This window comes from Xiphophorus maculatus, chromosome 16 (assembly GCF_002775205.1).
Source record: "Xiphophorus maculatus strain JP 163 A chromosome 16, X_maculatus-5.0-male, whole genome shotgun sequence".
In the NCBI taxonomy this organism is placed as follows: domain Eukaryota; kingdom Metazoa; phylum Chordata; class Actinopteri; order Cyprinodontiformes; family Poeciliidae; genus Xiphophorus; species Xiphophorus maculatus.
In genome coordinates this window covers 6,814,824-6,826,849 of record NC_036458.1, presented here as the reverse complement: position 1 = coordinate 6,826,849, position 12,026 = coordinate 6,814,824, and the positions used below count along the sequence as shown (strand labels likewise).

Genomic DNA, 12,026 nt, shown 5'->3' with positions numbered 1-12,026 from the left:
GTAAAATGTCCTGGTGTCTAAAAGAGTTTTAATTGCTATCTATTCTAACATGTTTTCCAGCTCCCTAGAAAGAGAAACAGTCCCATAACATCACTGATCCTCCACAGAGCAAAAGAATATGAAAAACCCTGCTGCATTGCCCCATTTGTTTAAAAATTATTATGCAATTTGTACTCATTTCTAACTTCAATAAGTTATTTCACATATGCTAACATATGTAGTCTCTCAAATACTTCCCAATCACATTTGAGTTTGATCTGTATTTTATCATATCGAGCCCAACAAGTCATCCATCTGGGAAAGAGAACAAGGGGATAAACAGAAATGAACTTTCTAGTCACACAAAGAGACAGATCGATTCTTATATAGCATGCCTCAGACTAACAAAGGACAGCCGTCTACCAAGTGTAAGAGTGCCAAGCTGGCGCCAGGAGACTGAGAACCACCATCAATCATAACAAGCATCAATCACCCCCGGCTTTGATTGACTCCGCTGCTGAAGTCATCTTTTGCAGGGACTCTGTCTGTCACTGCGGTAATGATGATCTAAAGCAAGGATTTTTCCCCGGGGAATTTGTTTATGTTCGGAGGCTGCCTTGGATCAGTTATCGCCTACTAAATCAAGTGCTCAGTGTCTTGAGTGTAGAGGCAAGCGTGTGTATAATGAGTCCAATTTTCGTTAGGTGTCTGTCTGTGCTTTAAGTTCTTAGCCGATCACTCTGCTGGCTGGTAATCTCTCAAGATGTTTACACCCATAGAAACATATTCAGATGGACTGTTGAAAACATAAATCAAATTATTCTCATGTAAATGTTACTCATGATTGCTTGTACAACATCGATCCAGATGCTCTGTAATCGATGGTGTCTACTTCTATTCCTCAGAGGGCCAGCTGCCAATGGACTGGTCTTGGCCTGACAGTTCTGACAGTTCTCTCCTTTGTCTTCACAATTATATCAATACTTAAAGGACATATAGTGCATCTGAAAGACCGAAATTATGCAAGACTATCAGAGTCACGCAATTGATAAAGTAGGTAAAAAAAAAAAAAAGAATTATGTACTCTGTTCTTACTAGCAATGCACTAGTACAATGACCCTGTAAAAGCTCTCTTTTACAGGGCTTTTATTCCTAGCTATTTGAAATAAAGCATTGTGGATAAAAAGAGAATAAAGTAAAATTCTGCATTTTTGTTCTCCTTAAATATGATTAAAATGAAAGTAAAAATGTTCAACTCCCAGCAGGAAATGAAGATCTTCATGTCAGCCTCCCTCTGATCTCTACCCATGAATTTTCAGAGTCCCACCAACCTCTATGTCTTCCTCTGTGAGGTTCCTACTAAACCCACTGATCAGTATCATTTCCCACCACAGACCTCTCAGGTGGCCCTGTATTTCACAGATCATTCCTACCTCCAGCCCTTCCCCCCTACCTCTGGAAAAGCGCTCCAATCCCTCAAGGGTCACACTCATTACAGCACGGGGAACGTCTAATCTTGCTCATATAGTTTCTTTTACCTGGAAAGGAATGAAAAAGGAAGACCCTTATCTCCAATGATGAATTTACTCTAAGACATAAAAGGGAAAATCAATGGAGCATGGTGCTCTCAGGTCGGCTGTATGGGTGTGTGTGTGGGGGGGGGGCGTGCGTGCGTGTGTGTGTTAAGCTCACTAAATGAAATGGAGATATTCAGTGAGCGTAGCACTCAGTGCTCTGGGGTGAAGTGTGTTTGATTCCCATGGGAAGACAACAGAGGTGAAGGGGGAATGGTAATGGAACTGCAGTGACTTATCGGCGAGACCCAGAAGCTGATGGGTTTGTTTATATTGACTAAAACTCAAGATCCACTTGATATTTGAAGAGTAAATGTGAAGAGGAAAGGTGCAAAAGGAGAATGAAAAGAATGGCTTGTGGCAAATACTTTAATAAACCAAAAAAAGTTCATGAATTATTAATGTGGCATAAAGTAGTACTAATGGGGATCCTAACCCCAATGCATTAAGATGTTTCGTTCCCCATATTGAGGAGTCTTTAGCCAATAGTGTCTCCTGAGTGTCTCAGACTGATACCTGATTCAATTGTTGTAGTTTCCCTAAAATCAATTACTTTCATGTGGTAGAAAGCTCAGTGGCATTACAATGCAGTAAAATTCATCCAGTGCTATATGGGACTGTCAGATCGCTGTTCTGTCCAGGGAGCTTCTTTTGATTAATAAAATTTTAATTGAATGATGAAAATATTACTTTCATCTGCCTGTTGTCCTGTGTGGAATACAATGGCTGTTCTTTCTGCCCATCCATTCAGCCTATCTGTTTTGATATGAATTGTTGATAATTCAGCTCATAGCTGTCAGTGCAGGTCGACTTAATTGAACAGAAAAACCAAAACAAAAGTTGTTTTTTTGCTTAAACTGTTTTGCTTAAACTTAGAACTGTGCTTTGAATTTAGTAAAATTTAATGACTAGTGTCTCTGCTACACAATATACTGCAAACTCAAATTGATCATATTATTGTAATGTATGAAAAACAATTCATTAAGGATTCACTGGATCAACAAAAATTACTTTTAACATAGAGTATCACACGGTTGGGTGCATGGCTGCTACACTGATTCTTAGTACTGTTTCTTCAGGGAGTCCAGGGAGTCCTGGACTGATCGTTTAAAAATAATCTTAATATTTAAGATCAGATATGGACTTATCAAATGTGGAGTTAGCTTATGGAGTTTTAATGTTTGTTTTGTATTGGAATCAAAATATTCAGAGAACTGTAGAGGTTTGTGAGTATTTCCTTTAACATATTAGAAAACTACAAAGACAATTGCGAACTATATGTGATGAATGTATTAGGAGTAAGGCCAAGAAGGTTATTAATGATCCTTTATACACTCTTCACAATGACGTTTTGACATGACCTTCAGGGAGACTTCATAGAGAATACCAGCGCCAACCAGAAATATTCATTCTGATTTCTTTGTGTCGAATGCAATTAAAAAGTAAACAGAAAAAGGTTTACCCACTGAGAAATTATTTATTTTCTACATGAGTAAGTAAGGATGATAACCTTGAAATATATGTTTTGAAGCTGTAAATCATTTAACACATAATGTATTTATGCATGGCTCACATATATTTGTTTCATACTAGGGCATATTTGATAAGGGTTTTTTTTTAATTTCTAAAGTAATCTGTGAATCTGCAAATTCATTCTTTGGTCCTATAAATTCCTATATGTGTGGGCAATAAATTGTACATATTTGCATGTGTTTTTTATCGAACAGTCAAAAAATACTGGACTGACAATAAAGCTAATAAAGCAGACAAAGTGTGAAAGAAAAGCTCTGGAAGTCCTTCAAAATCTATAAAGAAATATTGCTCAGGATCACTTTTTAAATCACGCTCATGGTTTGTTTATTTCAGCTTTTTTTTTCTTCTGCTCACATACCAACAGCAACAGAAATAAAATAACAGATTGCATTTCTACACCTTTGATCTGGCCTTATGGCCTTAATTTAAAATAAAGCACAACAGCCTCGAAGTGAAAAGTGCCAGTATTTACAAGGTTGGTCCTATTCTGAACATCCAGTTTGCCGATATTCACCTTTTCTTTTCTACTTCTCTGCAGGTCTTCAGTTTGATCTGGAACCAAGTATCCTGGAGGGAAAACTGGAAGAGAGTCCCAGGAGCTCGGTCATGCTGACACCGGTGTCTGAGGTTTCCTCTGTGGAGCTGGTCACGCTTTCCCCTCCTCAGATTTCGCCTTCCTCTCAGCTCTCTGAGACGGCGTCAGACACCAGCACTCCGGAGGGTGCAGAGGCCGCCGAGGCCACAGAGCCCATAGAGGCCACTGAGGCTATGTGTCTGACCGGCGAGTCAAGTAATGTTGCAGACCCTTCTATCACACCAGGGGAGCCTTGCATGGATGACAACAAAGACCCCAAGAAGAGCAAAGCTCACCTCCACTGTCCTGTCTGTAAAGTCACAGTCAACTCCACCTCCCAACTCGAAGCACATAACAGCGGTATGGTCAACTTGTGACCCTGATTTGTACACATTTCTTCATGTTTCGAAAAGCCACTTACATTTGCCATTGAAATTTCTTGAAGCGAAAGGCTTTGGATAACAAAGAGCCTGTCAAATTTATGTTTCTTTTTTTCTTTTTTTCCATCAGGTACTAAGCACAAATTGATGCTGGAAGGTCACAGTGTTCTGCCGCGCCGTAGGGGGAAAGTAGTGGCAGCTCGAGCTGGCTGCAAGAGTAAGCGACTGGGGAGCAAAGGCAGCGTCGGGGTGCCTAGCAAGAACTTCCAGTGTGAAGTGTGTGAAATATTTGTGAACTCTGAAACCCAACTTAGCCAGGTAAAGATTAAATTGCAATTCATATATGTTTAAACCTTTGAGCAATATTTTTTTGTTTTTTAATTTGGGAGTTTGTTGCATATGGGGCCACATCTACTGACCAGTCTGGGTTCCCTTTCAGCTTCGTAATGCAGTGTGCCAAACGCAAAAGTGGTTTGTCAAACGGTTGATGAGCACAATACCTTTAGGAGTCTACTGGACTCTGGCTTGCTTTGGCAGCAAAACCGACCAAAACACCATTAGGAAGATAGTCTGCTGAGCATAAGTAATACTCTGGACTTCCAAGCTTTTTTATTCTTTTGAAATATAAAATGAAGGTGTATAAGGGGATTGGGAGAAGTCCTACAGATTTGTTGAGACATACCAAGCGAGAGTGCTGCCAACCTGATATGAGTTTGTAAAAAAGGCCATAGAAGTGATGTTGACTCTGCTGGGAAACGCACTGAAGTCCCAAATCACCTGGCAGTGGAGAAAACATTGCTCACAATTTCTTCAAACCCGCTCCACGGAGAAACGATGTGGCTGCAGGATTAATCAGAAAACCGAAGCGCTTGCAGATCTTTATCCACTACAATGAACACTTGGAGCTTAAAATTGCATGTTTAGCTTGACTTTACATTCACCTCTAATCTACTGCATTAAATTTGGTTAGATTGGTGATAAACATGAAGGGTGGAATTTTAAAGACTATTTAATCCAAAAGCTAATTTTAACTTTGATGCAAGTGATCTGTGGCACTTTCTTTAATGACTCTGGCACATGAATAAAGCTATTAAGACTACATTTAAGGTGCTATTTTTACCATCTATTAGTTTAACAAAATGCCCAGAGAGCAGGTGTTTATTTGCCACTTATTGCAAGCTACTGTGCTTTATGTGTTTCTTCTGGATGTATTAGCATCAAACCACAGTCGGGAAGTAATTTCTCTCCTTTTGATGTTCACTTAATACTATTTCTGTGAGTCATGAGACTGTCTACACTGGAGTGGAATGTGGAAAAATAACAGAGAATGTGCTGGCATGTGTATGAGCTCCCAGTCTGCTTTAGCCCTAAATGCATTCTACCAGTCTTATATAAACGTCCTTGTTCCCAGGAGGACAAAGGCCTGTAGGGTACCGCAGCCGGCAGGGCAGCTTTAATAAAGTAATGCAATGTAATTTCTGTGCACCTCATACCCAGCGTGTATTTATTATTCAACGGACAACATTTGAGGTTGTTCCGCTGTGGTGCGACAGATGCTTGTGAACCGGCTAATGGTATTTCTGCTGGTCTCGGCAGCACATGAACAGCAGAAGGCACAAGGATCGGCTGGCCGGAAAACCGCCCAAACCCAAATTTACCCCCCACAGCAAGAGCCAGCCGAGCTCCAGCTTCACGGTGAGTCTCAGCCCTGAAGATGTGGGCGAATATGCATGAAGACAAACAAGAAACAATTCTGTTTTCTTACAGTAGAGATGCTTCAACACAGTGTATATATATTTGCCAGAACTGGATCGTTTCAGTTCCACTCTCAGAGTTAATGGTGTTTTTATCGCAACTGTTCATAACATTCAGGACATAAAAAACACAGAATCCCATGGCTTTTAAAGGTCTCTACAGTGTATCATGTTGTGACAGCATGCCTGTGTCTCTGTAATGTCAGAGAGGTTAAACACACTCTTATAGTCGGTGAGTCCCCGACCCCTGAGACAAGTCTAAATTAGTCCTGCTCTCCCCGCTGTCCAACTCTGGCAACAGCAGCCTGATTCAGCACTCTAGATTAATCACTTTTCCACTCCTGTCATATATACACTTCCCCCACCTCTCTCTTTTCTCCTCTTCCTCCACCTCTTCCTCCTCCTTCATCCTACAGAACGTGAGATGGAGTGGCTATGCAGGTGTGGCTGTGTCTGCCATGAAGAAAGCATTCACCCAGTGCAACCTCACCTCTCTCTCCTCGCAGGTCAGTAGCAGGCGAGGCTGAGACTGCGGTTTGGAATTGGAAGGAGAGACTTGTGCTGGCTGAAGTTTAGGTCTGACTATGGCCAGGGGACTAAGCAAAGAAAATAAGGAAGTCACTTTTACATTAAAGTACATTAAAGGGGTGGCTCTGATCTTTTTTCACATTGTAGCTATTAATATTATGCTCTGTAGACCACAAAGTTAAAGATTACAAAAGATGTTTACCTTCATTACCAGCATAGTGGGACCTGTTTATATAAGTATATAAGGTGAATCTTTAGCAAAAAAGAAAGAAAAAACACTTTGGGACCTCAAGCTTCTTCTATGATATTTAGCAAAAGACAAATATATAAAACAGTTTGTATCTCAGATGCACAGCACTTTATAAAGCTATTCATGCCCCTTAAAACTTATGTCATTTTTTCACATTGCAGCCACAAACTTCAACAGATTTTAGGTAATAGACCAACTATTGGTTTGGAAATGGTACATGGTTTTCAAAGGTTTGCAAATAAAACTTGGAAAGTGTAGAGTGCATTTGTATTCAACCTTCTTACTTTGATACGTCTAACCCTGAGCATTCAGCTGCCTTCAGCTGCGATCCAATTAGCAATACACAAGATGGGTCATGAATAAAGTTGTGGAGAAGTTTAAAGCTCGCTTTGGTTGTCCTTATTCAACAAGCTATATCGTGAACACAAAAACGGTAAGTAGGTCTACAGTCAAAGAGACCAAAATGAAACATTTTGATTACATGTGTGAGGGAAAACAAACTATGCTAAAGCAAACCATGCCCATGCTGAAAATATTTTTGTGGCAGCATCATGCTCTGGGGAGCTATGTTGCTCAACATCTATTAGCAACAGCATAAAACTAAAGACTAGTGGTTCCACAATTATTCATTCATATGGGCTGAATATAAAAGCATGTTCAGGTTTTTTTATATATTTTTATGTATTAAGTCCATGTGTTTGCTACACTTTTCAGATTTATATTTGTGAAATGTTGTTTAAAAGCATGTCATTTTCCTTCCACACAATTTTTTTGGAACTTAGTGTTGGTCTGAAGGCCCTTTAAAATCTGTTCAGTGGTTATTATGTGGCAAAAAGTGAAAGAAGTCAGAGGGGTGTGAGTACGCTTGTTGCATCTATAGGGCTATCTTTGTAATACATTTTTTTAAGAGTGGCATTTTGACGTTTATCCTCCCTAAAATTATGAAAAAGTAATGAAGATAAAATTATTTTTGGTCACAACAGTCAGTTTTATTAGTAGTTATGCCATATTTGGCTGTTTAGTTTTGCACTAGGACCTCTCTGCCCTTTCCTGTGCGTATGCAGACAGCCAGGGGCAAGAGGAGGAGCAGCAGCAGCAAACACCCCCAGAGTACGGAACAGAGCAGACGTCCATTACAACAAACGTGACACTGATTAGGTCAGACACAGTATGAAGAGCAGGAATGGATGGGCTTTGCTCTGTGGCTTCCAGAGGAGGCTTCAAAGTAAGCAGTTTAAATACGCAGCTCTCGATTAAATTTACCAGTTGGACCAGGGGAGCTGTCTGCTGACATCAGCCTAAACTAATACTAATACAAACACACAACTGGAATCAACTTGAGGTTATGAGAGACTTTTATGTTGATAGAAATGTATCCAGGAATTTGGAGGCTGTTTATTAAGCAGTTTGTGGCTTTTGTTATTGTGGTAACTCCCTTTTATTTAAAATATATATGTATAGGAAGCAAACCTTTAAGCTTTGAACAACAGTGTACATGAGCTGGGTAATCAGGTTAACTTCATTGACTAATCTTAAAGTAAAGTAATCTTCATAAAAGATCAGAATAACCCTTTTAATAACTATGAGCTTCAGAGCTACATATTTTCTTCAACTTAGTGATGAAAATGATTGTGTCCATGTCATACTCCTAGATTGTCTATTATCGTCTATCTTGTTTATGCAAGTTTGGACACCTGTGGATAAATTCATATTTCATCTATTCTTCATGTGAAAAGAAGTAAATATAATTTGCTCAGAGGTGTTTTGCATATTCCTTCACTGCAGCTGAGTGTCTGAACGAAGGGCCAATGTTTTCGAGAAACATGTTTGCCCGATCACTGTTGTGTTCTGCCCTCGTTGTGTCCTTCTCTTGCTTCTTACCGGTCCCCCATTCCTGTCTTCTCCAGACCAAACTGGCCTTGCAGAAGCAGCTGACCAAGAGTTTGACTGCTGGCTTCCTGCCCAGCCCCCTCACCCCACCAACTCTGTGCACAGTGGCTACTAACCCGCTGGCTCTGCGCCACCCGGTGGGCACCACCACCTTCATCCAGACCCCATTCCTGGGCCCTGCACTGTTCCGGCCTGCTCCGGGGCCGCTGCGGGCCACGCACACACCCATCATCTTCTCCCCTTATTAAGGACTTAACCGATATCCCAGTTAAGCTCTGGCCCTGTCCCTTTACCAAATCCAAGGCCCTCGTTTTAGTGTGACCACGCAACAAAGGTCACATCCAAACTATGCAGCCCACTTGACTTAAAATGGGAAGAGTGCACAAATTCCAATTTATCACCAGGCCTGATGGCCTGAGAGTGCTTCTCATCACAAAGGCCAAGATCCCCTTTCATGCCTTCTTTCTGCTCCTTTGATGGCGACCTCAAGAGCAGCACAGGCCTCCAGACAGTGACTGGCACAAGGAGGCCGCATTTATAGCCATTTCATGGGTCAACATGGTTTAAATTATAAATATTATTGTGTAATTTATTAGAAAACATATATAGAAAAAAATCTAGATGTATGTTTAGTGTGGTTGCCACAAAATAAGGTCCCTTTACTTGATGCTCTTATAAAACCTTTTTTATCTTCTATGTTTGGAGGCTTGATGAAAAGTTGTTCTTGTAGGTCCGTAAAGCAGCTGAAGCAAAGCCATACATGTATGGCTGCAGAGGCCAGCCTTACTCATCAGTGTTTTCAGCTGACAAGCTTAAGCAATGCTGTTGCATGGTATTGTGAATATGGTTAAAAAAAAACATAAAACGTCTTAGTTTAAGGGTAGAGTTCTGAATTTTTATTGTGAGATTTTGTTAAAAGCTTACAAGGTGTTGGTGTCTTACCTACAGTACATGGCACGTCTAAGCTGCCATCACAGATTCTGCCTGGCCATGTATGCTGGCATATTTAAAAAGGCATTTACATGAGTGTTAACATAATAATTAAGGCAATTTTATGGCACATTGAGTCCTATAATGCTTTTGAAGTACATGTTTAGCTTTTGATGCCATCTCAGTTTGAATAGTGCATGTGTCTTGGGATCAGTGATGTGTAGTTTTGGGTTCTGCTACATCAGAATGATGTATTTTTCTTTTTTTATACCAAAGATTTGTATGATCTGGGAATGAATCTTCACTGCTCTACTCATACCAAGTGGTAAGATAAGTTATCTGCCAAATTAGTCAAAGAGAAAGTTATTCATTCAGGTTCAGTCCTAATACAAAGCTTGTTTCATATATATAATTGGGTAATTCTTGTAATATTTTAGTCACAGTTGTGCAAAATGCTGTAACAGTGGCACATTGCTACATGAGTGAGAAGGGGTTTATATTCCAACATGTCCTACAAATCTGTGGCAGTCTGGTGTAGCAGACCATCAGATTATGCATGCTACGATCTCAAATATGTAGGAAGACAATGCAGGAGCTCAATTCTCCTTAGGCAAAATCTTCCTATGCTATGGAAATGCAAGGTAGATATGTAATATTGCGGCTGGAGTATTAGTAGAACCTTCGTTTATAGATCCAGATTAGTCGGTCCCAAGCTAAAGTTAGCATATAGCCTAAATGGAGCCAATGTGGGCCTCTGCTTTCTTAAAAGAACTGCAACTTCAGAAATGTCACAATAATTTACACAAATCATTTTTTATCAACCCTAATCTGATACCATGTTAACATTGGTTAGTTATTGACACACATGTTGAGCATGAAAAGCACTTCTTCTCAGACTAACCAAATTAATTAAAACCAAAGCAGTGTAAAAATCAGAAACTTTTCAGAGGTCAGTATGAATGGTAATTTATATATTTTTTTTAGACCTTCTCACATTTCTATCGATCTGTTGCGCTGACCAGAAACGTTAAACTCTAAGTTCATGTCTTGCATGGGATGATCCAGGGTCAGCCTCGATTTCCCTTGTAAATATTAATTGGCTTTTGTGCATACAACTGCCTGATGTGAACAAGACGATGGTTTCAAGGTGTGTTTTTTGAGATAGGAGTTGTTTCCAGCACTGAGGCACAGTTGCTTGCAATGCTGCCTTGCCTTGGTTGTTTGTCTTGTTGGACTGTGAAGCGTGATGTGAAACACCTGCACTCCCATGACCCTGCTAGATAAGTAGACATAGACAGGGGATGGACAGACAGACAGACGGACTGGTGGAGGTGTTTTATGAAGGTATGAAACCTGCTAACTTTAATCTCTGAAACCAACTAATCTGGATTTAAGATGAACAAGAAAGTCAATAAATATATTACTGAAGGTAAGAAATTATTCGCCTTTTAATCTTTTAGCAGAAGCTCGCTTCAAAAATTCAAAATAATCACTTTAAAGGCTCTCAAGGACAAAAGCGACACATCACTGTAGGTCTATAATTATGTATTGTTTGTGTTAAAATGCAAAAAAAAAACTGCATTACTGATGTCTGTTTCTTTCTTTTCAAGTAAGAGTAACAGCCCCTGCGTCCAAGTTAATTTTTTTTTAAATACCAGGATTAAACAGTCAGTAAGATCCAAAAAAGGTCAGCTTGTCAATGAAACTATCTTTCAGTTAGCAAATCTGCTCTTTGGAATCTGAATTCTTTCTTCAGAGTATTACTCATGCATGCAACCTGGGATTATGCTTTTCCTAACGTAGCGGCATGAAAATATTTTTTTGCAGCTATACACGTCTTATCCTGCCAAATTCCCCTTTGTTTCGCTCCCATCCTCACTTCTTTTAACCCCATTTTCCTTTCACCTCACTGCCATCACCTTGACGTTGACCCTGATTTTCTTCTGCTGTGATCTCAGTTTAAGCCGATGAGGAGCAAGGAAATGACGCACACAATCAAAGCACATAATGAGAACACAATGGATAACTTGATGACTTGATAGGATTTCAGTGTTTGATGGAAAAATTTGACAGCGGGTGGGAAGGCTGCTCAGCCATATTCTGATTGACGTCCCGGTGCTGTGTCTGAGCGCAGCGTGTGGAAAGGAGGGGATACAAAGCACAGTGCCATGGCAACCACATTAAAAAGCACCTTAAAATGGATTTACTTACAAAAGCAATGATTTTTATGTTGATGTTCTCTTCTTTTATTATCATTTGTAGGTGTATGTTTTATCAAATTCTGTTTTGAAAAAAAGAAACAATCAAATGAGAATGATCCTGTTATAGTTTATCTGTAATGATGACAAGCCTCACATTTAAAGCAATACATTCAGTATGTTTATGTTCATGTCTGGTGTGTCAATGACTTTATCTCTTCTCTGCTGTAAACTCCTCATACAGTGTATTGTGTACCCCACCACAGCCAAGGCCAATTCTGGTTTGTCAGTGAAAAGTCAAATGAAATAAAAAAAGTTGTGCAGCTGCTGCCCTTGATGCTTGATGCTCATGGCCAGTCTCGACATGAGAAAGGGGCGGAGGGTAGGGAGGGAGGCTGCCTTAAGCGCCATATGACACTGCCGCTTCACTTTTCAG

The 12,026-nt window shown here is 40.0% G+C and overlaps 1 protein-coding gene across 3 annotated transcripts in view; it reads left to right on the top strand.

Annotated features, from left to right (window-relative positions):
* Window positions 1-11,876, top strand: part of znf385c (zinc finger protein 385C) — a 146,922-nt gene extending 135,046 nt beyond the window's left edge. For all 3 annotated transcript variants that reach the window (XM_023349569.1, XM_023349571.1, XM_023349568.1), the window contains 5 exons: window positions 3,625-4,020; window positions 4,171-4,358; window positions 5,637-5,735; window positions 6,211-6,300; window positions 8,480-11,876. In XM_023349569.1, coding sequence (XP_023205337.1) covers window positions 3,625-4,020; window positions 4,171-4,358; window positions 5,637-5,735; window positions 6,211-6,300; window positions 8,480-8,710 — 1,004 coding nt within the window. In that variant the 3' untranslated portion in view covers window positions 8,711-11,876. The remainder of the gene's footprint in view (window positions 1-3,624; window positions 4,021-4,170; window positions 4,359-5,636; window positions 5,736-6,210; window positions 6,301-8,479) is intronic.
* Window positions 11,877-12,026: the final 150 nt, after the last annotated feature.